General features: G+C 37.2%; 1 protein-coding gene across 1 annotated transcript in view; it reads left to right on the top strand.

The window, feature by feature from the left end:
- PARD3B (par-3 family cell polarity regulator beta) overlaps window positions 1-15977 on the top strand; it is a 403293-nt gene that overhangs the window by 123511 nt on the left and 263805 nt on the right. The window contains exon 4 of the mRNA XM_048309307.1: window positions 13338-13444. Within this exon, the coding sequence (XP_048165264.1) occupies window positions 13338-13444 (107 nt within the window). The remainder of the gene's footprint in view (window positions 1-13337; window positions 13445-15977) is intronic.

Here is a 15977-nt window from a genome sequence, read left to right as displayed (position 1 = left end):
TATAATTTATGAAATCAGATCCATGGTTTTATGTAGAAACAATGTCTGGTTAATGATCTGCTTCTGGAATACTTAGTGCTTGGTGCTTAATAAGCACGTGAAACTAAACACTGCTCTTGTCAGACGTGAGAGAATTGGCACTGGCTTAGAAAAGACACATGAGATACTGCCTTAAAACCTTTCTGTCTTTTATAAATTGTGTATTTGATCTAGTTAAGTGAATTGTATGTTATACCCAATCTTAAAGCCCTTCATGTTCAGATAGAGATGGCAACAATTTTTTTAAATTTTTTGGTATTTTTTTTGTATGGTTACTTCTTTGAGGGTGTTTTTCTGGTTGGTATTCTGGAATACTGATCAGCTTCACTGTCTGAAAGAATAGACTTTCCATGACGTAGTTGGTTACCCTTTATTTTCACCTTTATCACCTGTAGCTCTGAAAGTGAACCAGAATAAAAACAATCTTGTATTTGACTGAAAAGCTAAAATAACCTTATATTTTACATTGCTTTCACATCTTGGCAAAATTTTAGAGCAAAAAAGTAAGTTTAATTTACTTGATATCAAATTACTTTCTTAGTATATATCTCCTTAAAACAGTTCAGGAAACTATTCAGCTATTTGTTTTCTTTACCCTGAAATAAACACTGCTCTACTTTTAAAGCTAACTGTTCCTAAACAGGTGCAATTTTGGGTTCTTATATTTAATTTAAGGAAATTTCAGGAAGACTTCAAGTGTTTGTGGACATGGTATCTTCTGTGTCCATAACATGAGGTGAGGTGCAAACAGATTGAAGTGCCTCCCTCCTTGCCCCACAGCACTGGATTATTAGGTGCTGTTCCTGACAGTGTCTTTTAATAGTGAAAAACCAAAAATTCAAATTTGTCACAATCTGTGCTTGAGTGAAGAAAACATTTCATGCTACAATACAAATGGTAATAAGACACCTGCTAAGATATATTACAAAATTTAGAGAAGCACACAACTGTTTAATGTGTTCAGGCAGCTGTTTGAAATAGGGAAGAAATTGATCTACTGATTTGTTATTTTTGTGGATACGAGAGCATTGAGAGACAGTTGCTAAGATGGCAGCAGAGCTTGTCTTGTGTAACTGTTTCTCATGAGCAGAATTTCCCGGAGTACAATAATGATGTGGCCATGACAACAGTTTTCAAAGAATGATACAGGCAACTAAAGGCTGAAATAGCTGATGTACATTTGAAAAATTTATTGGACGTAAACGTCAACATCTCTAACCCCAAATACCACTGTAAATCCTTTATTGCCTTTTTCTTTTTGTACCATGTTTCTTAATTATAAAACTGTGTATAGATAAAACCCTGCAATGAACAGTGAAATCACAGTATGTTGAATACATAGCTACGTGAGTTCAGCCTATGGTGAATGTAAGGTTACACATATCCCAGGGAAAGAGTTTATGACCCTCATAAACCATCTTGTAATCTTCTGTGCACCTGTAAGCGTGCCAGTAGCCCTCCTGTTTTCCTTTTGCACCTAATAGTTTACTGTTGTTTTCTGGTGGTTTTCCCCACATGGTAGTTCATGGAACAGGAAAGGGGGAGTTATTTTCATTATGTCAATTTGTTTTTTCCTTTTCAGTCCATATGGGCAGGAAGGAGAGAGCACTAATTTATTTATAGAGGATCCGTTTTATGGACAAGTCACTCGAGCTGGAAATGCCTTCATGATTGGCTCAGTGTTTTGTTTGCTTCATTTGGTAAATGATGGTTGAGTGCACACAAACTTAGTTGTTGCTTTTCTCTTGCTGATCTCCTTGGTGTTAAGTGGTCAGGATTTTGCCTGGAAGAACACAAGCAGTATTCAGAGACAGTTGTTGCTTTTGAATACTCAGGGAGGGGAAAAAAGGAAGGTATAAAGTAGGCATCTCCATGATTTTTTTTTTTGGTCTGTTGTTTTATTTACTCTTTTTCCCTTTAGTTGGGAATTGGTTTGAAGAATCCTGAAGTGGTTTTTCGAGTGTAGTCTGGAAACACAGACAATTAGATTACTTTGATGGCTATTACAATGAAATCAGGCTCTTAGTGGATTGGTACCTTTACTAGTGTAAAGTAGTAACTTCATTTAAAGTTTAGATTAGATAAAGAAATAATTCCTTGTAACAGTTATTGATAGGTTAAAAAATTCTCCTGTAAACTATAGGAATTTAACTCCTGGAAGCTTTCACTGTTCAGTAGAGCAAATGTCTTGGTTTTCCCATTGAAAAGTCTTACTTCGGTATTTCAAATTTTGCATAACTTTGTTTTATAGCAAATCTCGAGATTTTCTCCTTTTATATGTACATGTCTCCACATCTGATCAGTGTTCTAGGCAAGTGGAAGACTCAGTTGCAAATAATGATTGGAATGACTGATTATGGTCTCTCTCCTAAAATAAGCTTATGAATGGTACTGATAGTTGGAGTTCAAGCTACATGCAGGCACTTGTGTTTTTGAGCAGTCAGTTCTTTTGGTTCTGGACGTTTTATATAGTGTCTTCTCAGTGAACATTTTTTCCCTGAAAACAGAGATTGTTGGGAATGATTCAACCCTCAGAAGGTCTAGTTAGTACAGGATAATAAGAGCAGTAGCCTAGAAGGTTTTGATTTTCCATTTTGATGCAATTGGTGGTGTTCTGGCAATGTCTTTTTGACATTTGGGAAAGGCTACTTTGCACTCTTGTAGAATTGCCTTGAATGTGCTTCAGACAGAAAATATATTCAATTAGTTTAATGTATTCCTGTGGTTTTGGGGTTTGTCTAGTTTAAATTGTGCTTCATGGGATTGTTTAAAGCACTTATTTACTTTGATTGGCCAGATGTGTTTGGGTTGCTAAGTCAGTCAGCAGAGGTGCTTTCATTGGCAGTGTCTTAGTTAGAAGTCTAAGGGAATTGAAGGCAAGGTTTCTTCCAGGAGTTTTTGGAAGTTTCTGCCTTGATAGGCCTGACAGGGATTAAATTGTTACCTCCAGGGTACGGATGTTGACAATTTCTATGTAACTTCAGAGCTCGGAAAGAATTTCTTTTCTTTCTCATCCTCTTTGAAGTGGAAGCATTGTAAGTAGGCTTGGGGGCATTTTAAACAACATATATTTGATTAGTCCTCTTTCAAGTTAGTGTTGAGATACTACAGATATGCAGACTGTGTTTTTAAATACAGAGGAAACCACATTATTACGTATTCTTAAAATTTATGAAAACATATGATGGGAAACTATTAGTCTGATAAACCAAATGTTGCTAAATGCCTTGTACATAGCATGCAAGACTAAGTAGCAAAGACACTTCTTCTTGCATAAAAGCCATCCTTTCCTTCTTAACCTTGCAACATCAGTTTATTGGCTGAGCATTCTCATGTTTGTCAGTGCATGGAGTGTACTGCATTCAAGTAACAATTCTCTCCTGTAAGATTCTGGGAAAAGTAACATTTTGAAATTGGTACATTTCAAAAGAAATACATTATAGAAGAACATGCTGTTTTCTGTGGTTTGAGGGAATACTGCTGATTTCCTTAAGGAATATGACTGTATTCTCTTTCACTGCACTGGAGGGCTCCTCTCAGTAATGATATCAGGTGTTGTTCTCTGCTGTTTGCCATAGGTGTTGTGAGGATGACACTGTATTTGATAGATTTTTCTCCTCTGCGGCATCCAGTGTAATCTGCTTTAAAAGAATTGTGATGATCAATTCAAGTCTACTTGCATTTCTAAAACAAATGATTTCTGTTCTCAGGCAAGCTAAAGGTTTGAAGATAACTTCTCATTTTAGTCAGAGGGAAAGTCTGGTATATTTTGACCTCATGACTTAAGCTTGGTCTTATTTAGTTGTCCTTGATTTATGGAAATGGGTTTTGCTTTATCTTTGTATTGCAGCAAAAGAATACAGTAATGTTTTTGGTAAAGATGTATATAAAATTTCCATGTGTTTCTCTGTCTTTGAGCTGCCTGTTTACAGAACAAGCCAGTCTTTCCTTCCTTTCACTGCATCCAGGAATTTAGTGCTAGGGTAGGTAATAAATTTATGTGCATAGTTGGTTACCAAAGAATCTCTTCTTTTTTTAATAGCCCTTCTGTCTCTGATTTCCCCAAAGATTGTTTCTCATCAATTATTTTGCCTGTCTCTATTCCCTTTGTGCTTGGTTTAATATGCCTTACTTTGGAGTAAGAGGGGTATCTTCATGAAAATATGTTAAGTAGAGAGAAAAATATTTTTCCATCACAAGTTAGACACTTTTCTGCAGTAGCTTTCTAGCTGAGATGTTGATTTCCAGCCTTTATTGCCTCAGGGAAGGTTTTGGGGAGGGTCATGAATGGGACTTAAAATTGTGGAACAAATTCCATTATAAAAGTCAACAGTGCTTTTTGACACAGACTGTTTGATGTCAGTGCTTTTATTCAGATTTTGTCTGTTTTACAGATTTTGTGATGTTGCTGGTTTTGTTAGTATTTTTATATTATGATGCATAGCTGGTTTCAGAGGTAGTATCTTTTAAAAAGAACCAGACCTACCTGCTCAGCTGAATTTTGCAGCTGAACGTTTTGAAAAGCTGTAGTATGATGATATACTGCAAAACTGTAGTGCAGTCTCTGTCAGAACCCTCTAGTGTTGGGTAAGACAGAAGAGAGTGTGTCTGTTTGTTTATAATTCCCTACAGCACTCGTGGTGTATTAGCTCTGAGGCAATATGGCAAAATGTGTATTTCAGGTAGAAAATGAGCCTGCTAAGCCTGGCTGATTGATAGTTTGAAATTGTTCGAGTTAAAACAATTGGGACTTCAGCTGAAGGTCTCAAGGTAGTAGATCACGTTTTTTCCTTAAGAAACCAAACTAATACAGTTTTAATGCTTTTTTCTGTGTGGATTATTCACTAATGATTGTTTACTGTTGTCTTCCATATGAACATGTTCCCATATACAGGTGAACACATCTTTATAAAAGTCATCATTAAAGGAGTTACAAATAATCATTGAACCTTTCAGTTTACCCATTGGCATGAAGTTCTTTCTCACTGCTATTTGATTTATCCTTTCAAGAGCTTTAGTTGATAGTTCATTTTTTGTCTCTCTTCTTTCAAGTGCCACTTCAGATTGTGATTTTCTCACAACAGGTATCTAGAATATCAGCCAATCAAAATGTGCAGTTATGTATTCACTTACTGCACCTGAACATAGTTTCCAAAAGATGCACCTTCCTCCCAATACGTTGCACAATTTTCCCATCGACACACTGGCTGTGGATTTATGTTTTGCTGTCTTTGTAAATCATTACTTCATTAGAGGGAGGTCTGTTTACTGTAGACACTGAGTAAAAAAAAGAAACACTATGTTCACTGGATATGTAAATCCTGCAGAGTATTTTGATCATCTCAACCCTCCCACAAAAAGGGACAAATAACACTCTGTGATTGAGTCCTTTTTAAAGTTTCCTCTAGCAATAATAATCTTAGCATTTTAACTATTGAGACAGATCAATAAGAAGTTATTACTCAATTTCCTCACCATGTAAAAACTCAAGTATCAAACACAACTATTGTTCAACAAGTTACAAAGCAAAACAACCCTAAGCTGATTTTCTCATGAAGCATTCCACTAAATCATAAAATTTGATGTAACACACCAAAAATTGAGGAGTTATAATAGACCAATTCACAGGAGGTGGCTCATCAATGTCTTGAAATATGGTTGTCTAGATGCCACACAGATTTGGAAATACTTCAAAGGTTATTTTTTGCAACTCTCCTAGGCTTTCTCCCTGAGTCTTTGCTACCACTGTTAGATTCAGGATACTGCATGAGGTGGACCCAGTATAGCTGCTCTTATGCTTTTATTCCTTACAGCCTCACAGGAAGTTTCAGGTTCAGGAGGTTTCACTACTTTATCTTTTAAAATTGTCAGGAGCAAGTTTGAAATTTAAGACTAAAACTAATTTACCATTACCAGGATAGAAAATAATGTCTACAAGAGTAAGACATCTCTTTTTGCGGAAACATCAAAACAGAAAAGGTTCTTAATTTAAATATTTAATTAAATATAGGGTCATATTTAATTATTATAGAAATATATACTAATGCTGTAACTTGTGATCATCCTTTAAAATACCATTAAAATACTCAAAAAGATTACTTTGCAACTCTACTACTTGCGGTAAAATGCTGCCAAAGTGATATTCAAGCTGTACAGTTTAGCTGCCAAAGTTTTAAAGAAAATTAAATCATTGAACTGTGGAAAAGTGACTGCATAAGCACCTGTAACTGATGTTAGCTGAAGTGCTAAACCAGCTTTTGGCAGCATGGCCTCTTTTGCAGGTGCACAGAATATTTTCTTTGTGTCAGTTTATTCAACTAGTACAGTTCATTAAGTATTTCATTCGAAGTTGAGAAATGGGCTGGGAATTGAAATAGAAGAAATACTTATTTTCACCTTTCAATCTATGAATAAAAATAAGGTGTGAGAGTCTAAGATCTATTAGTTTTTAAATCTTATAGGATATATTACCCTACAATGATTTATTTAAATTCAGTAACTACAGGTAATATGCTGCTTAAAAACCCAATGTGTTTAATAAGATGAATACTTCTTGCTGTGTCAGCAAGTTGGATGACTGAGACAACTTGTGTTTTAAGTATATCTGGGCTTCAGTTTCTTTTGACATCTGAATGCCATTTGAAGGATATTAAACTTTAAAAAATAACCAACCAAAGCAAAAACCCAAACAAAACCCCCAAACTCCAACCCCCCCAAACAAGCAATCAAACCCAAAGCAAAACCCCTCTGTATGTGTGTAGGGCAATTCTAATGTAGAAGAATTTTTTTTTTCCCCCAGAAAAGAATAATTGAAAAACATAAGATGTTTGAAGTGGCTGTAATTTTTAATCTTGTGTCTAAAGATGTAAATTGGAGGATGTAGATCAGTCAGTAGATGGAAGATAGTGATTCATGAAGATGCTTCACTTGTACATGAATAGGAGAAGGCCTGGCCCGTATTGGAAAGTGCTGAATCTTTTACGTATAGCCGATGTGTTTTCACAAAACTCCTGACCAGTCTGCCCAGCAAGGGAAGGAGTTGCACATTTTGCTTGAGTTTGAGTTGGAAGGGGAAAAAAAAAATCACAACTGGCTGTTGTGAGCTGGTTGATCCTTGCTCTAGGACTCTGCTGTAGCTCCTTTCCCCTACCCAGTCTCTTCCACGTGATGCCTGTAGCCAGGATCCTTTGGATCAAAGTGTTCCCTGGACTCTGGTAAGTCTGTGTGCTCCCTGTCTGTCCGATGAGCTGAAAATAGGAGCACTGTGTTGATAGAGGTGAGAAGATCCTGAAATTACTTGGTATCTGGCATGTGTTATGACCTTAAGTGCAAGAAAAGAATACCTGGTTAAGATCAAAACTCAAGTACTGTCCTTCAGCTGGAAAGTCTTTTGAAAAAAATGTTTAAATGGGAAGAAAGTACCAGCATTATTTGTACAACCTCTGTAGATGGATACATGTCCTAGTGCCTTGAGAAATGATTAACTTCTTATTGTATGGATGTGGGTTTTGATCCTGAGAACAGGATTTTTACGATTGAAATAACGTGTAGGTGATTCTTACACGTCTGTCTCTGAAACTGTAAAAGCTGTAAACATAAACATTCCATAGGTTTTTCATTAGGCCCTGTTAACACCAAAGAAATTTCATTTTGGTCATAAAAACTGAGAGAACAGTTCTTGTGCTTCATAACTGAAACCTGACTTAATACATTGTAGCACATGCAAACAGAGAAAATAATTATTTTGAAATAACTGGCGCTGAAAATTATCACCCCAAAACAATGTCTGTTTAAAGCCATTACTGAGTTTTACTTGTAGGCCATTGCTTTTATTTTTCTTTTTAAGAAAAATTACACCTTGTTTGGAGTGATAAGGAAGTACTTTGTTCTGTGCTAGGTTGATATGTAAAAGACAGCACTTGCTGGAACTGGGTTTTCACCTGTTTGTAGATTTAAGTCAATTGTCTTAACTGTTACACCATCCTAGCTCATTTATCTTCTATCCGTGGGAATTTAAGAAGTGCGTTGTGCACTTTGGGAAGAACAGGTGGCTGTAGATTTGAAATTGTATTGGTAGGTGCCATTATAAGAATATGAGTTAACTTTAAACTAGAAGTCACATCATCATAGCACTGCATATTTAAAAAAATAAAAGAAGCTGTACAGTACTATTACAAGGGAGAACATTCAAGCTCGTGTCAGCTACATTTGAAGTACATGGCAGAACCATTACATGATGCCTCAGGTGGTGGTAAGCAGTATATCTGAGAGTGACCAAATTTACGCATATTGATTGCTTAGTGCTCTCAAAAAGTGCTGACTGGAAGAACTGTATGCCTGTTAACATGAAAATTGCCTGTTATAAAGAAGAAAAATAGGCACATATATTAATCTTTTATGTATTTAAATATAAATTAAAATCTTGCTTGTAACTTTGTTTCCAGGGCCTGATCTGTTTCATGGCAAGATCAGTTTAAAAGCAATTTTGGCTTCTCGATAAAAATGGTAGTTGTTTATTTTGTGTCTGTTCAGAGCTCTTCTAGCCAAGAATTGTCCATGCTGAAGTGAAATTTTACATTTGTGTGTGTATGCATGTAGTATTTAGGTGTTTGGTTTCAACTGACTTGAAATGTTGTGATTTGCTCAGAAGGAGCTCTGAAAAAAATGTTTGGATGCATCTGCAGGTAAAAAAATAATTTGTCTGTCTGTCCAGGCAGGTGTAATTTGGAAGCAGGCAGCAGAGTAATTGCCATTGGTATGGCCTTCAGCAGCTGACAGTTTGATACACACTGGATGGACAGCTCTTTCCCCATCATAATCAGCATTTTTATATTCAGGAGCAGAATTTTAAATTATGACTTTAACTGCGTAGGTGATGTATTGTAAATCTCTTTCTACCCACTTACAGTATTCTGTCCAAGTGTCTCTTTAGTTCTGCTCTAGAATAATTCTTCCCCGTTACCTAGAAAAGCAAACCAACCAACCAACCAACCTACCTCACAGTATGTTGGTTGTCAGTGATGCAGTAGCACAACAATATACTTGTGCTAGTGTTTCCTGTATTCTTTGGTTTGTCAGCTTACCTAAAAGTCATCTGAGAGTGTTTGCATCCAAAGCAATGCTGATATCAACTTTTAGAACATAATTTGACTGCATTACAGATAGCCCAGCCTGCCAACAATGCTCATGGGTGATAAAGTCTGGGTGTCTTCAGCATTTTTCAGCAACCTACAACCTATATCTCAAAGAATTAAGGGATTTCAGACAGGAGGTGGACTGTGCTTTCCTGAGCAGAGATGTTAGAACAAATGAGTGAAATTAAGGAAGGATAGGAATAATCTTTTTTTGTTATATTGATCGTCTTGAGTGGTACTTGACTGTCTAAATGTAGGCCTGAAATCTGATGCCAGAACTCAGAGCCTGGAAACCGTGTAGAGCTTAGGGGGACCCCAGCAGGGGCAGCTGGAGCTCCACAGTTCCCCTGACCGTGTTCAGGTCCTGAATTCCAGACCTTGCATTATTTACCTGCAGTTGCACAATATTCTTGAACACATCACTTCTAGTTCATCAGGCCGTCCTAACCTCAGGTGCTGATTTCTGAACTGCCAGAGGCCTTCAGTGAGGCAGAGCACACTCCTGTTCACGGTTATGTGTTAATGTCTGTGTACAGCTTTTTGGTGACATTTAAAGCAAAACAAACTAAGACAATCGGATTACATCTGGTATGGAGATGTTTTTCTTGCCATTGTGTTGATGAAAGTTTTCAGTTTTTAATTGTACACAAACGGCAGAACTCTCTCTTCTGTTTTTTTTTCTTCCCTAATGCAACCAATTTAAATCTAAGTGTGGTTTCTACCATATGCTTGTTTCAACCATATTTGCAGTTTAGAAAAATATTTCCAAAATATAAGAGTTCAGGGAAAATACACTGTTAACCATGAGTCTTTGTAGATACTAATTTTTGAGGGTGATGCTAGCAAAAAGAAAAGATTGATCTACATTGGTTGAAAATAAGTGATAGACTTTAAGTAAGGAAAACTGCTGGACTTTTTCCTCATCAGCTTTATCTAAGAGTGTGTATTTTGAATAAGGTTGACACATGTGCTTAGAAGGTGCTGTGGTACCATAATAAAAGGTACTCTGCAAATTTTTAAAGAAGGGGAAGTACACCCTGAAGTGATTGAGGTTAAAGGCTGTCATTATGAAAAAAATTTTTGAACATGTGTTTCAACTTTTGTCGTCTGCAAACTCCTGATGCAGTGCTGCAAGATGAGGATAACTATTTTTAAAAACTGAGTTCCTAAGTTTAAAATACAAAGCGCTACTCTGGCACAAAATAGTAGTGCTTATTAAAAAACATGTTTCTATGATCAGCTTGGTATGCAGGAAGGAATTTCTCTCTCTCATCATTCAGGGAAAGATGGATTTTGTGTTTGAGCTTACATTGGTTGTTATAAATGTTCAGCACAAATGTAAGAGCGTGAGTAGAATGACATGGAAACACAGCATGTCTAAAGGAAAGCTGTAAGGAAAAAGGCAACATTCCGTTTCCTGACAGAAGAAAACAGATGACAGAATCTCTTAGGAAAGTGTGGGTGATTTTCTACAGCACGTCTGTAATAAACAGTATCACTGATGGTTGAAGAAGATGGGGATGAACGAGTTCAAGGTATGTATGGATAGTGGACATGGTCCAGCTCCTGAGTCAGGTTGAGGCCGGGGCTGTAGGATGTGGGGAGGTTTCTCTCTGTGAGAGTGCAAGGGAGCATGCTTGCTTTCAGGAGACCTGAGTGTGCAGTACAGAGGAGGCGGGGAAAGGCTGGGAAAAGAAAGGAGCCCGTGGGAGAGGTGCAGGCTGGAACACACCGAGCGGTGTCGAATGTGTTCTTAATGGCAGGCAACAGCCCAAGCCACAGAGGAGATGAGGGGAGATGGAGCAGATTTGTTAGCTCAGGGAGCTGCTAGAGAATTGCTGTCTTGTGAAAGGGAATAAGGGACTCTCCTGCAAAGGAGGGGCAGTACAGCTTCTTCTCAACTCTTTTATCCAGTCGTCCTGTTTGCTGTGAATTTTCTCCTATTAGAAAGCACATTTTGGTTCAGTTTCTCTTTGTCTAATAAAAGGTTCATTTTGTGTTTTTGTGGTGTGTACATTTAAAACAATAAGGGCCAGAGGCACTGTTTTGTATAGTTTTAGCTAAAGACTACAGCTGACTTGTTTCACAGAGGTGTTATGACATATTTCTGTACAAGAAAGCGTTACGTGTCTGTAAAAACATTTAAAAAAATGAAAAAAATAGACTGTTTTTCTCTTCAAGTAAAAAATGATCTGTAGGACCCTAAAATTTACAACATACTGGGAGAAAAGAGAAAGCATTGTATACAATAGCCAAAAAGTCCAGTTGTTTTTCTGCAAGTAGAGAAGCATTCCAGATGAGCACAATAAATTTCATTGCCTCATGGCAATAAGCAAAAATTTGCAGGAATAAAAAGAAGGAAAATAGCTGCAAGGCAATCTTCCCAAACTGGAAAACAGTATTCTCTATAATCCTGCTGCTCCTGCAGACTTTGGTTTCAAAGTTTAGACAGTTGTAAATTTTGCTTCAGTTTCTCTGGAAAACACTGACAAAAAGCAAGTGAAAGGAGGTCTTCAGAACTGAGGATGGGGAATGTAGTAAAGAGAGGCATCTTAAAACAGTCAATACAGAGAGCAGCCAAGTGCTGAAATGGTGGTGTACAGGAGACATCTTTCCCCTGCTGTGTTGCTGCTGGAAGGCCCTGGAACAAACAGGGGTCTTGTCTCCCAGTAGTCAGTGTTGGGAGCCTTCATCTTTCCTTCAGCCAGAGGAATGAGAAAGAAATGAGGAGTTGGTTGTAGAAGACAGCTCAAGAAAAAAGGAGAAATCTAATTTCAGACTGTTGGCTTTGGGAGAAGGATGAGCTTGATATAAATGATTTTTATGAGTGGGGTCATTCATCCCCCTCTCTTCCCATCTTTGACCTCTTAAGTTGACTGTGGGGAATTTTTTATACCCTCTTTGAGTTACTGTGGAAAAAGGAGGACAGGAATGAGGAAAGGGGCTGGGATGATGGCTTCGAAGAATGTAAGGAACAGTCTGCTCAATGAGTTGAGCAAGTTTTACAAATAAAAGTATCAGTGCAAAGGGTTTTCAGTAGTTTCTCTGTACTGTTCATGTTTATGTCAAAAAGAGTTGGAGACTAAATAGTGTTGAATCACACAAAAATGTCTCCGCATCTGTTTTCAAACTGTTGTATTGAAGAGAGACAAAAAATTGGATACAGGCCACCAGAAACTTTAGTCATACACAGAAAAATTTATTTTAAGGCATAAGTATTTATCTTAAAGAAGGGAGTAAACTTGTATTTAGCTTTTATACACCTTCTTACCAAATATGCCTAGAGGGGGAAACAAATTTCTCCTCAGCTTCATGTGAAGAACAAGAATATTTGAGTGGAGAGATTCGGTTCATTTTGACATATTGACACATTTGGAAAATCACACCAAATGGATACATTTGGTGATCAATCCCTTTCTACCCAACCTCCTTATAAAAACATGCATAGCTCCTGGTACAAAGATGATAATCACTTGGCAGAAAAAACAATATTCACCTTCTGATATTTAAGCATTCCCTTAATACTGGGACACAAATTTAAATCTTACTTTTGCTTTTCTTACTGGTTTCCTGCAGAAGTTAACATAGAAGGGAGTACCTGCATATAAAGACTTGCTCACCATGAGGAAGGGTTAAGGGCATTAGGTTATTCCAGCTATATTGACAAAGTTGTGCTGAAAGTGAGTGTGGCAGAGTCACTCCAGCTTTGTTAGCATCTAATGAGGAAACTGTTCCATGTTCAAACTTCTTTTTTAGATCTAATAATTTTGGCTGCCATCAGCCCCAGCCACTGTAATTAGTGTAATAACTAACAGCTATAATCTTAATTTCACTCACTTGATGGTACATGTGGTCACAGATACATGCAACTAGTCATTTGTTTTTCTGAGGAGGTGCCTTTTCCTCCTGTTTGTCAGCAGTTTTTACCTAATTTAGGAGCTCATGGGTGGAGGTATAGAAGTGTTTAAAAATGTTATAATTTCTTTAGCTTAGTAAATCTGAAATGGTACAACCCTATCAAACCTAGTAATTTAACAGCTGGGTATTACCACAGATAAGCTTATATTTAAGCACTGCACACTTCTGTTACTTAACCACATGAGGAGCTTTCCCTTGTGCTAATTTAGCATCCTTGAACCTTTGCATTCTATTTTGTCTCGTTAGGCACACCGCTTCTGGTACGGAGGAGCAGTGATCCAGCTTTGGGCGTACCTGCTGACTTCCCAAGTGCTTCTCATCCCAGTGACCACGGTCTCAAGCATGTTGTGGCAGTAGGTGTCATGTAAATCACCCTTTTCTTAAGACCAAAACTTTTCTTACCTGTTGGTAGATAGTAGTTTTATAAGCTATATATGTATTTGGATCTATAACAAAATGCATCATACTAATTTTCTGTAAAGTAGAGAATTTCCTCTGGAAAAATAGTTATTTTAGATGATACAATCAATATACCCTGGTTCTGTTTTTTTTTTAAATAAGAGATTTACATAAAGCTTGAGGGTGTCATAAGGCACTGGAATATGAACTGAACTTTCAGCAATTATTTGTTTGTTCAGTGTCATGTCCAGTTTACTATTTCTTCTTTGGTCTCGCACCATTTTTCACTTCCCTTATTTTCTGATGGCATTTCTGTCATCTTTGGTATCCTGCTGCTGTCCTGTACAGTCTCTTCTTTATCTCACTTCTCTGTTTTACCTGACTGTTCCCTTTTGAGGACAAATTTGTTTTCAATGTCATTATTATTAAGTTTTATTGCAAAGCTACAATTACTGAAGATGCAGTAACTCTTAATAATATGCTTTTGCAGGCTGTCTTTAGTCTTCTAAAATGATGCTCTCTTAGTCACACTTGGGCCACATGTTCTACTTTGCAGTTTTAAGACCTGAAACTTTGTGTGTGGGGAAGATGTTCCTACATTACTTATAAAACAATGAAATTCTTTAGAATCTCTGAATGTCAGCTGGGATACATAAGTGTCTCAAGCAGAATAGAGCTACTTTTTAGAGATTGCCTAGAAAGCTCTGGTGGGTCTAGTTCTGCACTGCTTTAGACCACATGAAGGCTGGCTTAAATGGTGCTGCTGCTTTTATTTGCTTGTGACATTTATGCCTTTTCCCCTTTAGCTTCTCTATACCACGTTGCAGTTCGCTCCCTGTCCCCAGCTGTGCAAAACAATATATTGCTGGTTTGTTTCAAAACAAAACAACACTCAGAAACCCTGAGTCTTAGTTTGGTGCAGGAGGGATGTTGCAGAGTAGATCACATCTAGTTTATAGCAAGGTTCCACAAATGGCTGTGTTGGCACATTAGGGAGTAGGGGGAGAGAGCTGGGGTTCAGCAACACATGCTGGAGGTGGGAACCTTTCAGCTGAAGGTGTGTTTAAGACCAAACTTCCAGTTAAGTTCATGTGAATAAAGGAAGTAAATACACAGTCAGTTTGCTTGCATGCAAAAGATGTTTATGGGTCTCAGACTAACACTCTAATCGTGAAGGCCAACAGAGGATTTTAGTTGACTGTTCATTGTTTCTCTTTGCATGGTCAAATGCATGTGCATCTAAATATCTTGTGTGCACCTTATTTTACAATGCCTTATGTTATTTGCTAAGTGGTGCAATTTTAAAAGTCTCGGTGACTCTCCAAGTACATTATGATGTTACAGGAGGCTGAATTTTGTCAAAGTTCTGCATCATTTGTCAGACCTATTTGAGCTGAGAGGTTTTTCTTGATGTTTGCTGCAAGCATATTAATGAAATACTGACTTAGTCTGATAAGTGAAAGTACAAAGAAGAGTTCTTGGTTAACAGTGCAGATCTTAGACTCTTGGCAGAGTTAAGAAATGTATAAAGTGAGTATGTCAGTATGTAATGCTGACCTCTGGTAGTTTATAACCATGAAAATGGCAAAAAAAGGTGGAAAAACAAGTGAAGTATGTTTCATTCCAGGGTGTGTGTTGAATGCTTTATAGACTATCAAGAAGAGAAAGATAGCATTTTGTTGAGTTGGGTTTTTTAATGTAATTTTAGTGGTGACAAGAGCATTTTATGCCATTACATGAAGATTGCAGTAATACTTGGAGGTTAAAACCTCACCATGCTTCACTGACTTGCATCAGTACAAAGGAATCCTCTAGGCCTAAAGGAATTCTCTGTGTTAAAATACAGAGCATCCCTCCGTCAGCTGTAGGGGTGACAGTCAAAGCTGGACAGGTAGCAGGGGTGGAGAAGGACTTTTTTTTTTAATTTAGAGTGTAAAGTGGAGTTGATGGGGAGGCCCAGAAAGTTGAAAGTTGTGGTTTGGTGTTGTTTTTCTTTTTTGTGAAAGCAAAAATCTGTTACAGTAAAATGTTACACCAACTCTTATTTTTGCAATAGTACCATTTCTAAAACTCTCGTCAATCATACTGAAATATGCTTTGGCGTAATGTTCTGGGAAACACAGAAAGCTTAAATAACATAGGTTAAATTAGGTACAGATTGTTTTAAAACATGCAGAAAAATCGATATCTGACAAATGAAAAAATATGGCACAAACAACTGAACATTGCGTTTTGAAAATAGCTGTAGTCTTTCATTCAAGTGTTAAAGCACTATTTAGAAAAAATTCATTTGTTCTGTACATTGCTGCTGAAAATTTAAAACTAAAACTGTATTTCTTTTGCCACAAACCGGAGTTTTTTTCACATTCAACTGCTTCCTTGTAGTCACATACAAGTTAGAAAACCCAGAGCTGTTGGTAGATGAAACATTCTTCAATGCATGTAGTGAAAATTAAGTCAGTGCTTATGCCACAATTATCTTAGCAA

This window comes from Corvus hawaiiensis, chromosome 7, assembly GCF_020740725.1.
Source record: "Corvus hawaiiensis isolate bCorHaw1 chromosome 7, bCorHaw1.pri.cur, whole genome shotgun sequence".
Classification (NCBI taxonomy): Eukaryota; Metazoa; Chordata; class Aves; order Passeriformes; family Corvidae; genus Corvus; species Corvus hawaiiensis.
Note: the sequence above shows the minus strand (reverse complement) of the source record. Positions and strands in the feature narration are given on the sequence as shown.